The 18,502-nt window shown below is 31.1% G+C and overlaps 1 protein-coding gene across 2 annotated transcripts; it reads left to right on the forward strand.

Annotated features, from left to right (window-relative positions):
- The first annotated feature begins 137 nt into the window (after window positions 1–137).
- Window positions 138–15,761, forward strand: LOC145938886 (proton-coupled zinc antiporter SLC30A2). Of its 2 annotated transcripts, none has more exons than XM_083042755.1 (8): window positions 138–361; window positions 11,094–11,278; window positions 11,678–11,794; window positions 11,917–12,065; window positions 13,164–13,315; window positions 13,706–13,913; window positions 14,108–14,348; window positions 14,715–15,761. In XM_083042755.1, the coding sequence occupies exons 1-8, from the start codon at window positions 297–299 to the stop codon at window positions 14,858–14,860; spliced, it is 1,263 nt and encodes a 420-aa protein (XP_082898881.1). In that variant the 5' UTR covers window positions 138–296; the 3' UTR covers window positions 14,861–15,761. The 2 variants fall into 2 exon arrangements, with proteins under 2 accessions (XP_082898881.1, XP_082898882.1); XM_083042756.1 differs by lacking the exon at window positions 138–361 and adding an exon at window positions 3,737–4,986 and having other exon boundaries at window positions 14,715–15,758.
- The last annotated feature ends 2,741 nt before the right edge of the window (window positions 15,762–18,502 follow it).

An 18,502-nucleotide genomic window follows, 5' to 3' on the forward strand; every position in this document is an offset into this window, starting at 1 on the left:
AACGGACAGAAGATAATCGAACGGACACCGATCCGGGTCATCGTCGTGTCTTGCGCGCGCGTCGCCCGTCTCTCTCTCTCGCCCGCGTTCATAATATTTATATGTAAACACGTCAGGAGAGAGAACCAAGCCACACGCACATCTAATGACATCTCCCGACGCATCGTAACTCCCGCGCTGTCGTGGATTTGTCGCCGATCGACTTGGCTCGTCCCGGCTTGGCTTCTATCAATTGTCCGCGCGCCCGCATCGTTCGCGTTCCTTCTCGACGGTCCGCCTCGTAACTTCAGGGCGATATGGAGAACAACGGAAACAGCTCTGTGGATCTGGAGACCGTCGAGCGAAACAACAAAGCCAATGAGTAAGTCACGCTTCGATAATAGTATTGTGTTGTTATTATTATACAACAAAGAGAATCTCGTTTAATTTCTCTCATTTGACAAAATCTGACACGCGATGAACAGACGAACGAATTTATAGAGTACTTGACAGTCACGCGCGTAAAATGTATATTTGTTATTTTTTTAAACAATATATTTTGTGATAAAATAATGTTTTAATTTAAACATATATGTTCGATTCGAATAATTTAAATGAAATAATACTTTTAAATAACACTAAATAAAACTCTTAAGTAACACTCTTTAAGGGCACATCACAAAAAAAAATTATAAAAAGGAGAGAATACATAAATGTTTTTAAATTCTTCTGTGGTTTGAAAATAATTGAAAATTTAATTTTTCAAAAAAAAAAAGGAAATTTATAGAATAAAATAAATAAATTTATTTACTTTATCAAATTTTTTTGCGGTATTATCGGTGATACTCCAATACTTCATCTCTAATTGAAACTCTATTATGACAGTTATGAAATATCGACCAAACACTTCTTCGTGGCAAAAACTAAGAACGTGATAAATAGGAAGTAATCTTTTTTTTTTTGTTAACCGATTGTGTTGTCAGGAATTTAATATTACAATAATTTCACGTAGCTTTAATCAGACCAATATTATAATCATTACTATCATAAATTCAATCATAATACACAAACGTAGTAAAAAATATTTAAAAATCTTAAATTGCGCACTAAATTATCCACATCAGGGACATAATCATAAATAATATTCTATGATCATTTTATAGTGTTTTTACTGCAAAATCGTTTATATACTTATTTTGTAAGAGACAAAGAAAAGGGAGAGGTCATTCATTAATAAATATTATTTCTTTGTGTGACTGACACTTTGACGACATTTTTCACGTTTCCGCCTAAATGTAAAAATACAGCCCCAAGTATCCAATTGTGTTACACGAAACCCTACCTCTATCTCGCGATATACCATCGAAAGAATTACAAAACATCGTCACACTAGCAGGAACCGGTAGTCCTCGTTTCAGCATCGGAATGTCGGCCACCGCGAAAATGGAGTTAGGCTGCATCATTAACGAGTAAATAATAAATTCAATATATTACTCTTATATAAATATTTTTTTTCTTTTTTAAAAATTCTTTACAAATTAAATAGAGATTTAATTTCACATTCATTTTCTCATATTTGTGTTTTAATTTTATTTCGACATAATTCAAACTTGATTATATTAATACATCCAATGATGATTTCATGATGAATTGCATAACTCACATGTCACAATTTCAAAATATATAATTTGTTTGATTTTTTAAATAATTCGTAGATCATATATGAACAAAAGTAAATTTCCGCACTGTATTGTGTTGATTTTCGTATTTCTATTGTATTTAAGCTATCGATATCAAAATCTAGTTTGTTGGAGATAATTTATAAATATCTTCAGAGTTTATTTCACGGAGCCTAATTGTTTCACTGGTGTTCATTTTTCCGATCCATTTTATAACATGTACGATTATTTATCGATTGTTACGTGAAACCATCAGCGTTCGAAAAGTATGCATAAAGTATGCATAATGAATGCATTTTAATATTTTGTATTCATATTATCATACTTGCAATTATGGTTATATTTAATTTTTGAAATAGAAAATATATTATTTATATATACAGAATGTCCCGAAATTTGCGAATCAATATACTATAGCAAAAAATAAATAAATATTTGCCATTTTTCCAAACAGTAATTTTTAAGAGATAAGAGATAAGAAAGAAAAAAGAGTTTTTAAGAAATACTTAAAACTAGTCAATTATAGATAACGATTAAACGAATGCATGTAGTCACTATCAATGCGCGACTCACGGACAGACGTCAGTGTAATTATAATCTGTAATTGACCGATTTTAAATACGTTTACCTCAAAAACTGTTTGGAATGAAAAAATGGCAAATATTTTTAAAATTTATTTTTTCGAGAACTCTTGCTATGGTATTTTGATTCGCGAATTTCGGGATACTCTGTATAATTTTCATACACTATAACTATAAAACTTAAAAGGATATATTTAGTGCTATTATATTTGTTTTAATTTAATTTATTGCTATTTCTCTTAGTTTGTTTTATTCTAATTATTAGTGAAAAGAAGAGAATAACATATACAAGGAATTGTGTTAAAATTTTATTTTGAATTGTCTCGCTTTTCTATATAAATATATAGATGTTATCAATAATTTAATATTTCAAAAAAGAGAATTATATTGTACGTAGTACGTAGTAACATGATACATTTATATAAAAAGCATATTTATTTTTTAAAAGTATTATATTTAAATTTTATTTATTTGCCTGCTTATTTATGCAAATTTCTTGTTTGTTTTTCTTTCTATATAGTTGTATCTTTTTTGAAAACTTGAAAATTTATGGCAATCTTTGAGATCTTTATCGAAACTTGCCAAAGTTTTTCCATCTCAATTTCTGCATCATCTCTATCTGAGACTTTATAAGACTTTGTTATTAGTTTATCATCATTGAAAAAAATTGCTGGCGATGCTTGGACGTTCGTTTTGAGAATTTTAAAATCAGCTGTCTAGAGATCGATCGTGCTGATCGATTCAGAACATTAGATGTCAAAATTTAACGCGGTTGCATCCTATCAGGAGAAATTTTAACGCGGTTGGATCCCATCAGGAGAAATTTAAAAATGACATTAAGACTTTGTAAGATTAGTTTATCGTCATTGAAAAAATTGCTGGCGATGCTTGGACGTTCATTTTGAGAATTTTTAAATTAGCTGTCGAATGCTCGATCGCGCTGATTGATTCAGAGCATCCGTTGTCAAAATTTAACGCGGTTGCATCCCATAAAGAGAAATTTAAGAGTGACTTGACAAGACTTTATAAGATTAGTTTATCGTCATTGATAAGAATTGCTGGCGATGCTTCGACGTTTGTTCTGAGAATTTTAAAATCAGCTGTCTGGAAATCGAGTCAGAACATCCACGATCAAAATTTAACGCGGTTGCATCCCATAAAGAGAAATTTAAGAGTGACTTGATAAGACTTTATAAGATTAGTTTATCGTCATTGATAAGAATTGCTAGCGATGCTTCGACGTTTGTTCTGAGAATTTTAAAATCAGCTGTCTGGAAATCGAGTCAGAACATCCACGATCAAAATTTAACACGGTTGCATCTCATTCAGGAGAAACTCTGTTTCGAGATCGCGTATTTACGATCTCTGAATCGTCGTGTTGTCTGTGTAGCACGTGCACTGGCAGTACCTCTCTTTCTGGACGTGGAAAGTTACGTGGCGAACGTTTTGCGCTCATTTAACGTTCGCCATTCGTTCAGTCTCGATCTGCGATCCATGGCGTGATCGGTGATCGCCAACTTGCCTCGTTTACTTGGAGTTTGAAAGATGGGATCAATCTCTTCCTGTCTTACGATTAGCGCATATCATCGGTGATTTCTTGTAGAAAGAAATATATTACTGATCTTTAAAAGAAGCTTGTTCTTTTTAAAGAATCGTGAAGGAATGCGAACGCGTAATAACTGCTCGATCGATCATTGATATTGGAGCAACTTCTTGAAGAACCCGGGCTCTCAAATATCTCGAATTCAAGATTCTCGAGCAAGAATGATAAGACAAGTATCAGAAATAGCTCGATTGTTGTTGAAAACGTTGGTACCAGAGAGATGAATGACAATTGCACGAGTAATCCATCGCGAATCTAATAAATCCGATTTGTCTATTGATCTGTAGATGAAATTCCATGACACGCATTTCGAAATGTATCAATGGATAAGTGTGTCTTACTTCAAGCTCCGAGATTACTCTTAAAAGCTTCAAAGATTGAGTAAATAAAGGAAGATCTTCGTCCAAAGAGCAACTAATTTTTTTTAGCCATGTGCAATATTTTCGAATTCAACTATTTTTTTCAAACGACATCTCAAATTAGCGTTATGAGCCATTGAAACATTCTACATAACTTGAATTTCAAGTGTAGGACAAAGTCTTGGCGAGACGTATCTTCATCAGACGAAGACAGAAAAAGGCAGACAGAGACAGAAAAAGAGCAAAGATAGAAAGGAAGTGAGAGAGGGACGCATCATTGAGTGGGAGGAAGCGATAAGGAGAGACCAACTGAGAGGAAAGGCAGAGGGATCGAGAAGGAAAAAAAACAAGAAAGAAAAAGAGATGGAATGAGAGGCCTCTCGATGCTAATCGTTTTATCTGTTGGACGAACGGGCCCGAACCGGACGTGGGTCTTCTAACGAAAGGCACGGACATGCCGTGGCCGGACTATCGTTGTTCGCGTTTGACGAGTGACACGTGTTCACCACTCGCGATTTTACTGTCCAGGGAACAACACGACGACGTTACAATACTTTGCTGATTGTGCGACTTATAGCGTCGTTTCGCTCCTCGTCGCCGCCCGTGCTTCTTTTCATTATCATTTTTTTCTGGTGCCTGGTGGAATTCACGAGCAAGTCGACAAAACGACGGATTGTCCGAGGAAGAATTCACGACGTCGCGCGATCGTCTGATCGCGAGTTGACTGGACCCGCGATCTCTTCATCTCCTTCAAGTTTGATCATGGACGACGAGAAGATCAAGCTGTGAGTTCCTCTTTGTGTATTCTCCTCGTTATTTCGCTGCGAGAGACGCCGTCTCCAGATCGAAACGATCGCCGAAAAAGTGAAGAAATCGGGAGATTTTTTCGGAAAAAATTTCGCGAAATTGTGTGGAAGAATTTCGAGAGACTATTATTCATTTCGAAATGTGATTTATACGATATTTAGATATTTTCCTTTGCTCCGACTGGACTGCATTTGCTATCTATGCTGGATATGTTTTTAGTCGCGTGTCTAATTGTTCTCCAGGTAGTTCGCGAATTAATTTTTGAGATTTTTATAGAAGAAAATTGAAAAATATTTGCTAAAATTTTGTGAATGATGTGGAATTGATTGAAGAGTGCTTTTCGGAAAATTAATCGTACATTCGAACTCTTCAGATACGTCCCACGTATCCAACATTTCGATCCTTTTATTCTCTGTAAAGTGCTGCTTTGAAGTGGTATTTTATTCTCTCGAGAGGTATTCTCTCCTACAAATTATATATAGCAGACAGAAAATATATTAAACGTGATCAGTAGCTAGTTGGAATCTATTGGAAAATAACGCTTTGCGAGGGGAGCTCGAGAAATTATGTGCTTGCAAGTGTGTCATTAGTCATTGAAATTTTTTGATAACACGTTGTCTACGACTCATAAGCGTCGCATAAAAAATTTCAAGCAGATATCTCATTCATATTCAAAGCGAGTCTCATATGTAAAAAATTCGAGATATCGAATTAGTCTCTAAATTTTTAACAGAACAGTTCGCGCGAGAATTGTATAACGCGTTTTATTGTCTCTTAGATCTTGGAAAATTTGTATGATTGTGAAGTGAATGTGTTATTACATCATAGTACAATATTGCGCAACAGAGTTTCTTGGAATAGAATCAGATAAAAATTATAGGAGAGCATTTCGTTATCGCAGGGAAAGATAAATCAGAAATATTCTTACCGTTTGTCGCAACAGAGCAATGACACATTAACGAGTCATCATCATTCGACAAGAGACTTATCTGTTGACGTGACGCCGACACGAGAAAGCTTCTCCCTTCGATTTCTCTTTCCTCGGGCAACGTCTCTTCGCGGATTAACAAGCCGCTCGGAAAGTGCCGGTGCGCTGATTGCCGAAATTACCGCAATTATGCTGTGCGCGGCATGCAATATAGTTCTGCGCGAACAACAAGGTCGCGAGAGATTCCCCTTCACTTTGTCGCACGCGCGACAGGATCTCGAACATAATGTTCGCATGCGAGGTCGTGCGACCAGTTTAGCGAGGATTAATAAAAAAAGGAAAAAAAAAAAAATAATAAACGTACGGTTCTTTTTCTCCGTTCAATCTGGTGTCGAGCGTTCAGATAAATTCTCTCGCGTGTAAAAATTTCTCCTATAAAATAAATTCAGATGTTTCCTCCAAAGATTGTTTATGGATATGTCCGATGCGAGATAACGTGTGATCTTTTTTTTTTATATAGAATTTTATTTGGTATAAAATGGGGTTAATATGTTGTAATATTTCTTTTCAAGTTGGTCTCTTCACTCGTTTTCTCTCACGAGACGCGCCGCGTAAAAATTTCTCCTATAAAATAAATTTCCGATAAGGAAATCGTGAGCGAGAACAGATCATCTCGTTTTGCGTTACGCTGACGATAACTTTTGTGAAATTTGTTTGTTGTTCCATTTTCTGGTTTTTTCCACGAGATCGGTATTTTTTTAAATACATGTCTTAAACCTTACAATTAGATAAAGTTTCTATACTATTTATGCCGTGAAGTATTAGTTTAGGAATGACTCATTAGCATTACTCGTGCAAAGATAATAAGAAGAATGTAATTTTGTGATCTCTAGGTTTCGTTGTTATTTGTTATAGAGTATTTTCTATGAAATTGACGGAAATGTCGGAATAACGGGACCAGTTTTAAGTGACCCGAAAACATTGCTTTTGATGCCTGTGAACCTTCAAAACGTAGCCTTGAAATACTTTTTGATATTCATGACTCTTTTCCCCGTTTATACATACAATCAGTAATCTGCATAAAACATGAATGAATTTATATTTGTATCCATTCATTTATTAAATAATTTGAAATAAAATAAAACTATACTATTAGACTGATTAAATATATAGGCGATTACACATTCAGTTCAAATAATATGATTTTCTATGTATTTATTTAATTTAGTATCTATATATATTTCTAAAATGATATTAAAGAAAGAGAGTGTAGATATATTTTCTTTAGACTTATATTTTTAAAAAAAGTATAAAAGGGCAACAATTTTTTAGAGAAATATATTTTTAAAAATCTGCAATAGGTTTGTATAATAAAGTAATAACAATTATTGGGTTAATCAAATCGTATGACAAATTCATCAGACAATAGTATCAAATGAACAAATAATTTTGCTCGACTATCCTCTTTAGACTCGCTGAGATCAGCTGTCGATCGAATTACAGAATGAACGATCGTTTAAAGTACGATCGCGGTTTAATGTGCATTCGCGGTTCTCGGATAAGATTTCTCTTTCTCGTCAGAGCGCATCGTATACTACCTGTAAAATCGCATCCGTGACATAAATTTTTTTGATTGATAATTATCGGTATTATATCAGGCATATTACGTCTTAAAACTATAAAGAAATTTTTCATCCAAAATTGTTCAATCAGAATTATGTGTGTGTGTGGGTGGATTATAATTGTTGTTCCATTTTCTGTGTATTATGTTGCCCACCCAGCTGTGGAACCTCTTCCGCTTTAATTTTACGAGCTAATTCATCTTTGTTGAACACACACATCCAGTTCAGTTAAGTCGATACACGCGTTTCTTTTCACGTTAACTAAGTATCGAGCAACGGCATTTGCGAGGCGGATATTTTTACAGCTACAACGATTACATTTTGTCGCGAGGAGGATGTATTCACGTGCATGATTATGTAATTCTTAGACGATCATAGGCGCCGCAACGAACGCATTCGTATCTCTCGAATTTTTCAGAGTAATTAGCTGGAGTATTCAGAAAAGTACTCCTTTCTTCTAAATATTAATTTAAATGTTAACACATTTTTGATCATTTTTAGAATTTTATCATTAAGTACATTCAGTTGCCAACCTTATTTTAATTAAAATTGTCTGGTTTAGATTTTTCAAGTTTGGACGAGTTTTTTAATTCATCAATTGATCAATCGATAAAGTAAAAAACTTGTCCTTTCTATTAGAAGATCAATTGATGAATTGCTGCGGAATTTTTAAAATTAGAAAATTAATAATTTTTAAAAATTTCACACTAGCTTGTTTCATAATTTTTAAGATTTTTACACTTATCTGGATTAAGTGTATTCAGTTGACAATCCCATTTTCATTAAAATTTTCATTATCCGATTTTCGTTTTTAGATTTTTCAAGTTTCATTAGATGCTGGAAAATTTTTTAAATTAAAAAATTAATAGTTTTATAAAAACTTCTCTGTCACAATAGCTTGTGTTATATTCCTCAGTGACTTTCTATGAAACATCTTGTCGACGTTCTATGAAAGCGATTCTCTCTCGGCGAGTATTGTTTTGTTCTCGTATTATTACAGTATAATTAATACGAAACTAACATGGTGTCGCATAACGATGATGACGATAGAGCGAATCGATCGTCGATTTAATTCACCTGATACATCTGGTTATCCAGGAGCTCACGGTGATAATCCAGAAATTATTCGATCGACCACATGGAATCACAAATGAATGATTTGAAGTTAATTTGTTAAAAATAAATAAATTGTTAATTATTATATTATCTTTTTAATAATTGCATAACTAATTGTTTAATTAAATTATTATCTACATTAACTTTATTTATTAATTGTAATTATTTTTAAATATATGCATATATATTTATTAAAATTTTTTATTAACTTTAATAAATGCGCACCAACGCGGAATCTTTTTAAAGAATTCCGCGTTGATGCACATTTTTGATAGCATTAAGCTTTTATATAAGCATCTAACATTTACTAATTTGTGCAATAAAATTTTAATTAGTTTTATTATAGCGTATAATTGATGTGAGAAAAAGAGAAACCTTATTATTTCGTTGTCAATGACAAAATAATAACGATCTTGGAAAATTGGTGAATTCCGTGCAAGACTATTCTTTTATTCGTTTCATTTAAAAGATAGTGAACACTAGAATTTCCGTATAGTTGTAAGGTTGTTTATCACTTCCTCATTGACTAACGAACGTAGGAGTGTAAGATAAGCGGATTCGAATGGAACTTGCGTATATTCTAAGAGAAACTTTCATTGAGACATATCGTTCACGACTCTCGAAATAAATAAATCGGTGCGAGTCCTCGCGTTATCCTTGCATCTCTTTTGAACTCAAGGGCTTCTAAGGCCACTTTGATTTAACGATAAAAGTCATTCACGTAAAAATCTAGTCACGGTGCAATTGGTTCGTCTAACCGAAGGACGAAGCCTCGAGATCGAATAGTGTGGCCTCCACGGAGACCAAGGCTATCACGTTAAAAGAATACAAATATTGTGCAGATTTTATTCGAATGAGGTCGCGAACAAAAATTGAAATTAGTAATTCGCGATATGATAAGAATTTATAAATCTCGTATTTTAATAATTTAATTTTGTTGCGAAGCAGGACAATTAATTATTACAATTCGCAGATCAATCCTACAATATTTAGAAACTCCGCATTATTAGTTGATAAATAAATGTATATACACATTATGCATACAATAATATTTTATATAAAGTTTAAATTAACATCTGTAGCTCTGCGTTAAATTTAAAAAATTAAAAGTGTATATCTGTTTCAGAAAGCGAGGGATTAAAATTTCATTTTTTTCGCGTATTTTTCAATATAATAATAAATATGGTATACATAATAACATAAAGCATTATCTTTATCAATAATTTTCAATCGTGTGATTTTGCACACGGCATCATTTGTCATCATCATTGAATCACAGTCAGTGATAAGGAAATGTGTGTGTATGACAGATTCACGTATTTGTGCACATACGACACAGTATCGATATCTAATTTATATATAAGATAATAACACTTTGTAGAATACGATAAGAACTGTAAGCCGTGTGTAATGTCACGTTACTATATTAAAACGTAACGTGTATATAACGTTGTCAACAATTACATATTATACATGCAAATGTTTCCATCAGGTTCGTTATGCAATTAGTTGTATAATTAAAATACAATGAAAATACATTCTTTCATGATATCGACGCAATGTTGACTTATTCATTTTTTTATCCGTCTTTTTCTCATAATTAATTAATTATAAGAAATACCTGTGTATATTCTGCGAAGAAAACCACCTAACGTTTCAATAAAAAAATTAAAAGTAAAACTTATAATAACTTATATAAGTTAAATTAATAAAGTTGTACACACGAGTAGCAGATTTTCAATAAATCTTTGTAGATTCTGGTCAGGAAATGGATTAAATTTTTTTACAAATATTTATATCATTTCTTTTTATATAACGTAAGGCAAGCACGTATACAAGTCGTATCTGTGTATAACTTTTATCTAACAATAAGAAAATATAAAAGAGGGGTGATATCAGAGATAATTAAGATATTTACGTGATTTTCGATAATTTCGTCAATTGGTGAATTAAAACTGTCATCGAAATCATTTTGATATATGTATATTGGAAAAAAATTCAAAATAAAACTGACACAAAATGATGGCTGAAAGAAACTAGTTCTACCCATTAAGAAAGAATGACTTAATACATTTAACTATTCCTCATTATCTGGATCATTGCGACAGTTCATATGCAACAGTTCATATTCAACTAATACGTAATCACTTTCTTTCGTTATGTAACATTTGAGAGAAAAAGCGGATGACTTGCGCCATTTACACGACAGGGAAGAAAGTAACATTATCTCTTTGATAAATAAGAAATCATAATCGAAGATGTTTCACCTCCCAATTGAAAGCGTTAAAGTAAGCGATGCGTTTACATGACAAAGTTAAATATTTTTTCTGTAAAACCAATCTTTTTCCTTGTCATCTTTCGGTGATATTTCAATGCAGAATAAAATAAGGAATAAAAATGTATTTACAATGGGTTACAGATTCAAGGACAAGGCGATTTATGGTTACGGAACGAGTATTCCGCCTAATAATAATGAAGATGAGGAGAATGAAATATCACCGCGGAAGGTGATTTTTTGCGTTCATGGAAAATTATCAGGCTGTTGCACGGTAGTGAAGAGTTCGGTTGATGAAAATGCATCTATGGACTATCAGCAGACTCCGAGTATGTTTTAAGTATATTTTACTTGAGAAATAGTCGACGATATAGTTGACAAAAAATTATTTTAATTACTATTACATCAATTATGCTTACATTAATTAAACAGATAAAAGTTTAGCGATAATTGAATGCATATCTCGAATAAGGCATATGTATTAAAATTAAAAATTATTTTAATGTAATTTAAATATATTTATCATACACATACGAATCATGTATTAAAGGAAGTTAATATATGCAGAGAATTTGCATCTATATTATAATGCGCGCTTTTGAAATGTGTAGTATAATTATCTTGTAAAATAATTATGATATTTAATAATTATGCATGAGTTTAAATTTTTAAACTATTTTCTTAAATAAATATTGCTCATTGTCTTTTTTCCCTTCCTATATTTTCAGTATCCCCAGAGGATCATTGTCACAGAGAAAGAAACGAGGAGATTGACAAGAAGGCCCGAAAGAAGTTGTTAATCGCCAGCGTGCTCTGCGTTATTTTTATGATAGCAGAAATTATTGGTAATATAAAACAAAATTCCTGATGTCCTTATCAAAGTGCACAAAAGAATATTTTGTAGAATGTATTTACCAAGGCAGACGTTTAATCGTGACGTTTAACGACCGCGATCTTCTCTTTTCAGGCGGAGTATTATCGAATAGTTTGGCGATAGCGACCGATGCTGCACATTTGTTGACTGACTTTGCCTCATTTATGATATCTTTATTCTCTATCTGGGTGGCGGGTAGACCAGCCACCAGAAAAATGCCTTTCGGTTGGTATCGCGCAGAAGTAAGTAATTTTCTCACATAAATATTAATAAAAAAACCGACAAAATATTAATATATATGTACACAATATTATATAGAATTATAATATTTTTTTTATATATAATGAATTTAGTTTAAAAAAAAATGTTAAATGTAATCAATAAATAGACATTAGAAATAAATAGACAATAAAAATCGATACACATGAAATTAATATACATAAATAGAGATTAGCAGTAATGAGGTGTATATATGTTGAAAATATACATTTTAATTATTCCTAATTTCTATCTAAATTAATTTCATTATCTTAAAAATATTGAAAATACATACACCATACTATAAAATTAAAAGTTTATATAAATAAAATCATTTTGATGTGTAATCTAAAAATATATTTATGATACAATGGATTATTAAGGAAATTTAATGCATGCTATGTATACAGAAAAATGTATACATAGCATGCACTTCTGTGTAATCTGTATATTAATATATATATATATATATATATATATATATATATATATATATGTATATGCTTATATATGCATTTTTTGCATATGCATTTTGACTTCGAGGGGGACATAAGATAGTGTCATTGGACCTTGGATCGTTTGAAGATCACATAAAGGTCACCTTTAATTTCTTAAATGGGACCTATAATTTTTTATTGCACATTCTTGTAGCTTATCTCGATAGTTTTCCAAACACTATAATAGAGTATTTTTCTCTAAAGTACTTTTTGAGTTATAAGGCTTGAAGTTAACAATTTTTTTACATAAAATGTAAAATATCTTGTAAAATATTCAGTTTTCGATAATCTTATCTTATTTTATGCACGGAATAATGAGACCATAATCAATTAATGTAAAGAAAAGACATAGTTGCTTTTAAGAAAAAGTACGCAGCTGCATGTTGTAAATTACATAAATTTTTTTAAAACAATTATCTGTTGTAAGATTACCGAAAACTGAATATTTTACAAAATATTTTACATTTTATGTCAAAAAATTGTTAACTTCAAGCCTTATACATAACTCAAAAAGTATTTAAGAGAAAAATACTCTATAACGACTACCCAAGATCAAATTGATAAATTTTTTATACATTAATTCAGGTTATCGGCGCGTTGACTTCCGTCTTATTAATATGGGTGGTCACTGGCATATTATTCTACCTCGCGGTCGAAAGGATCGTCCACAAAGACTTTGAGTTGAATGCCACGGTGATGTTAATCACGTCTGCAGTTGGTGTTGCGGTAAATCTAGTGTTAGTGATATCCTATTAACGATAATATTTGTTTAATATTTTACGCGATTTTGCGGTGGCTCTCACGTATAATATAATTTATAAGATCGTGCATGTTTGTTTCCAAAATTTTGATAAAATCGGAATTATAATGCGCATAATGTAACGTCAATCAAATCATTCTCTAAGCAATCGCCGATGATGTCAGTCCGAGAGTTATAATATAAATCTACCATTTTTTATGAAAAATCTATGCTCTATAGAATGTCGATAATATTATGTGCCACATATTTAAAAAATTAAGCAAAAATTCATGCATACTTAAATGTATCGATTGTAATAAAATTTTCAAAATTACATTCTCATCTTCTCTCCTTGAAGAGAAATGCAACAAATAATCTGACATTGCAGAATGGGCCTGTCGTTGCATCAACATGGCCATAATCATGGTGGACACGACCACGGTGGAAACAATGACGTGGAAAATGTGCTCAATGATGATCTCAAAGGGGAAAATTCGAAAAAAAATATCAATGTGCGCGCTGCCTTCATCCATGTTTTAGGCGATTTTATTCAAAGTGTGGGAGTATTTATCGCCGCATTAATCATTTACTTTAAGGTACCAAATTTTCATTAACGTAATTTATTACAAATTATACATATATTTTTATAATTTGTTCTTTTCATGAATAATATTAAAAATAAAACCGAAAAGTTCAATGATATTTATGTAATTCGATGAATAAATTTAATTTCTTTATAGTTTTCTCTTAGAATACTGTTACGTGAAACACCGATTCGTTTACATTTCAGCCAACATGGAGCATAGTGGATCCGATATGTACGTTCCTCTTCTCCGTATTAGTTATTTTCACTACCATAGCGATTATTAAGGATGTTGTTAATGTCCTGATGGAAGGAATTCCCAAGGGTTTCGAGTATTCTCAAGTGGAAAACACGTTTATGCAAATAGATGGAGTCGTTAAGGTCCATAATCTTAGAATTTGGGCGCTCTCGCTCGACAAGACCGCCCTGTCAGCGCATCTCGCTATAAGTACGCTATTATCTAAAAATATAATCAACATATATATTTCTTATTTATGCATTTCACTTATGCAACTCAATTACTCTTGATTCTAAAAATAACGTATGCTAGGGGACACTAGAAACTTATATTTTTAGACTTCTAGCATCTGCATTCTCTTTTAGTAGACCTATGTCTTATTGTTAGAGATCTTTTAGTAGACATTTAAGTGTTTTTATATTTTTTGACTTAGAAAGAAATTTATATAAATTCTTGCATCTTCCTAACAATATTCCGTCGTCCGAAAATATACACATGCAATTATTCGTGTCCATTTTATTTGTTATTTCGTGGCATTTTACTCTTATTAGGATAACGCGATATTCCTATTTGCAGAACCTGGAACGAGCCCCCAGAACATCCTACGTACTGCCACGCGAAATATCCACGACAAGTACAAATTCTTCGAGATGACGCTACAGATAGAGGAATTTAACGAACGAATGGAAAATTGTAAACAGTGCAAAGCGCTATCGCAGTAAGTCACTGTAGTTGTAATTATACGCGGCTCAATCGTGATGCGCAACGTGCATCGAAGATAATTTTAAAAGTCTTGTGATTGTTAAGACACTTTATTGAATGAAGACGATATAAGATTGTTTCATGCGCGAAGGCAGAATACGCGCATTATGTCAAACTCTTGTTATTTTTCTTTTTTTTTGTTTCGGTCTTTTAGCTTCGTGAACAAATGCACGAAACTCAGTTAACAACACTCATACAACGTATTGCGTTTAGATGTGAATAGTCCTTTTGTTATTTGATTTAAATAAATTATAAGTAGTTCTATATAAGTTAAGCTGTATCCCTCAATTATTATACAATTGAAGCAATTATAACAAATTTTATAATTGTTTCTCGCATTGTAAACGGCCGTGCTATTTCCAAGATAAATATTGTGATTGATATTAGTTTAAAAATAATTGTATATTTCAGTAAGTGTTACCAGTAATTAATTCATCGAGAATCGTTGTACATATAAAAACATTGAAAAGAAAACAAAGAGATAAAATAAAAGATTTATTATATTAAATATAAACACTCAAACTCTCTGATTGCATAATTCGTAATATATAGACAGACACGAGTGCATGTCTATATGTCGTTTTATATAATCGTTACATGATATTTTGTATAATACAAAATATTATTGTATTTGATATTAATAAGTAATGTAAACACACGTACATTTAGTCGAAATTCTGTAATTTAATTTCAGAACTATCCGACCGACTTATAAAAAAAATTTTCATACTCCGATATATCACGTGTGTTGCATTAGTTCACCTGCCACCATTTGACTCGTTGCTCTTTTTCTATTTTTTTTATCTTATTGTTAGCAATCAAGAGATTTTGTTAAAAATGATTAAAGAAACATATATTTATATTCATTTAAATTGTTATTTTTTATTTGTTTACCTTGTTTATATTTGTTTATACTGTTTGTTTGTGTGTGAACATTAGACAAAAATAAAATTATGAATGGATTTATATATACGATACACAAGTTGATCTAGACTAAAATTCTTACGAAATAAGTTCCTCACAATTCTCAAAATGGATGTATAAAAAAATCTCAGAGAGTATAAGATATTCCGTCAAGAAATACTTTTACTTACTTATTTTTATTTTATATATGCGTGTATATGTAAAGCTTAAATTATTGCTTGGAAATCGATTGAATAGATATTGATTGTGTAAATGCTAAATTTAAAAAATGAAGCGCAATGGTAATTTCTTTTACAAGAAACGTTAATTTTCACTGTATTCTCAAGATCGCCAGTTAAGATTGCCTGTGGTGAAGTAGATTTTAATACAGGGTATTAAAATTATCAACAATATATTAAAATTATATTTTTTCCATCTTATATCTAGGAAGTATGTAAGATGAAATTATAGAGAAATTCACGATAAATATTTAAGTTAATTTTTTAAATAACTTCTATATTTCAGTTGACAAGTAGAGGTCTATGATTTCTATTTAGCTTAGTAACATATGTCTAAAGTCATAAATGATAATTTATATACGATATTGATACAATAATCGCCAATAAAAATACAAATTAAATTCTACAATGATTCAATAAAAGTATACGCGAGTTAATACAAATTGATTGATAGGTTGGTTAATTAAGATTAAACAATATATTAGGAGTTTGCAAAAGTTCGTAAGGTTACAAATAAATGGCGCGTTAGATTAGATTGCAGTCACTTAATAATTATTTTCTTTTAAGTTGCTTTCTTGTTTTTAAATGTTGACTATATTTAATCAGAATTGATGGCTGATAAATCATAATTCCGAATATAACTTCATATTTAACGCGATTGAAAATGGAATCATCCTACTTCATGATAAAACCAGACCGCATGTTGCTGTTGCAACTAAAGAGACGTTGTTCGAATTGGATTGGGAAGTTCTACCAGCGTACTCTCCAGACATCGCCCCAACTAATTTTTATCTATTTAAATCGATGCAACACGGTCTACTATCCAATACACGATTTCAAAATGCTAAAAAAATGCAAAAATGGATCGAGCAATGGATTGCTTCAAAAGATGAGTCATTTTATCGACGTGGAATTAAATTATTGTCCGAAAAGTGACAAAAAGTTGTCAATAGAAACGGCCAATGTTTTGATTAAAATATTATATGTTATTTTATTTGTTATTAATAAATAAAAATTGTCAAATTATACGAACTTTTGCAAACACCTAATATAACAAAAAGAATTCGTTGCTTTTTAACATCTTGTTATTTATACAAGTTGTATAATGAGTTGTATGCTATAATTAAGCTGCGGGGAAATAATTTTTTACGAAGGAAAAATTATAAAAAGATGAAATAAAATTTTTTGCAAACTTGCGTGTGTCTCTCTTTCGAAAACAACTAATTACAAGAAAAATTATTTTAAATTTATAAGTACGTAAATCTATTTATCTCTTATGTATTGATATTTGATTATGTTTATCGGCCGGTGAAATACTCGTCAACGACCTTAGAATTTTGCACACATAACATTGCGTACTTACATATTATAACATCAGATACCGATAGCGTTGTCAGTGTTCAGTGATCTATCAGAGCAATAAGATCGCATGATTCTGTAGATAACCTTTTGGCATTAATAATTTATGATAACAGTAAATTATTGACTGCAACTAATTGTTACAAAAACACTTCACAATCAATATACAATATTAATACATAAGGTAAGTCCAAAAACAGAGAACAATAGCTCTCTTTAAAATAATAAATAATACGTACACAATTTAAATAAATCTAAAACAAAGACTAAATATATTAATACAGTACGTGTGTGTTATGCTAGCGATTCTATGCTATTGTACATGCATTATTCCTAGAATATTGCAATATTAAAAATCTTCCATTAGAATTGGAAGATTATTAAACTATATGCTGTATTAAAATAACTGCATTTTTAAATGCCAATATTACAAATTTTACAAAATAATAAGATTATAGAACAAAAGTGAGAGAGTAATGTTTTCATAATATATATTGACAAAGAATAAAAAGATAATATGATAATTAAAATTATATGATTATCTTCTTTATGAAAAAAAATAATCAAAACAAGCAGCGTGTGACTTCAGTAGAGTAATAATATCGATATAAAGTTTAATTTAATTTATATATTGAATATTGTAAAAAGTTACATATATATATATATATATGTATATATGAATGAATATATTTATACAATATATGTAAATGCAAATTTAGTGCATCTTTCATATTTTTTCTATAGCAGATATCTATGATTAAAAATTACATCAAATTGATTATTTTATCCGGAGGAACAATGCATGAACAGTAAATATCCATTTGAAAAAGATGTACCTGTAGCAAATATAAACGTAACATCCATTATGATTCAATTTGTTTCAAAAAATATAAGACAAAAAAAAGTTGAAATAAATTCAGTTTAATGTTGATTGCTGTTCAGTCCTTGTTTGTTCGATTAATACATACTCATAAAAAAAAGAAATAACAAAGAGACTTAAAATATTCCATGTTTATAAACATACTTCGATCTATTATGACCATATTTATGAAACCACATGTATAGGCAGTAGGTTAAAATGATTATTCCTGTATATTATAC

This window comes from Prenolepis imparis, unplaced genomic scaffold (assembly GCF_030444845.1).
Source record: "Prenolepis imparis isolate NDT839.2.m4 unplaced genomic scaffold, iyPreImpa1.0 SCAF_7, whole genome shotgun sequence".
NCBI classification, from domain to species: domain Eukaryota; kingdom Metazoa; phylum Arthropoda; class Insecta; order Hymenoptera; family Formicidae; genus Prenolepis; species Prenolepis imparis.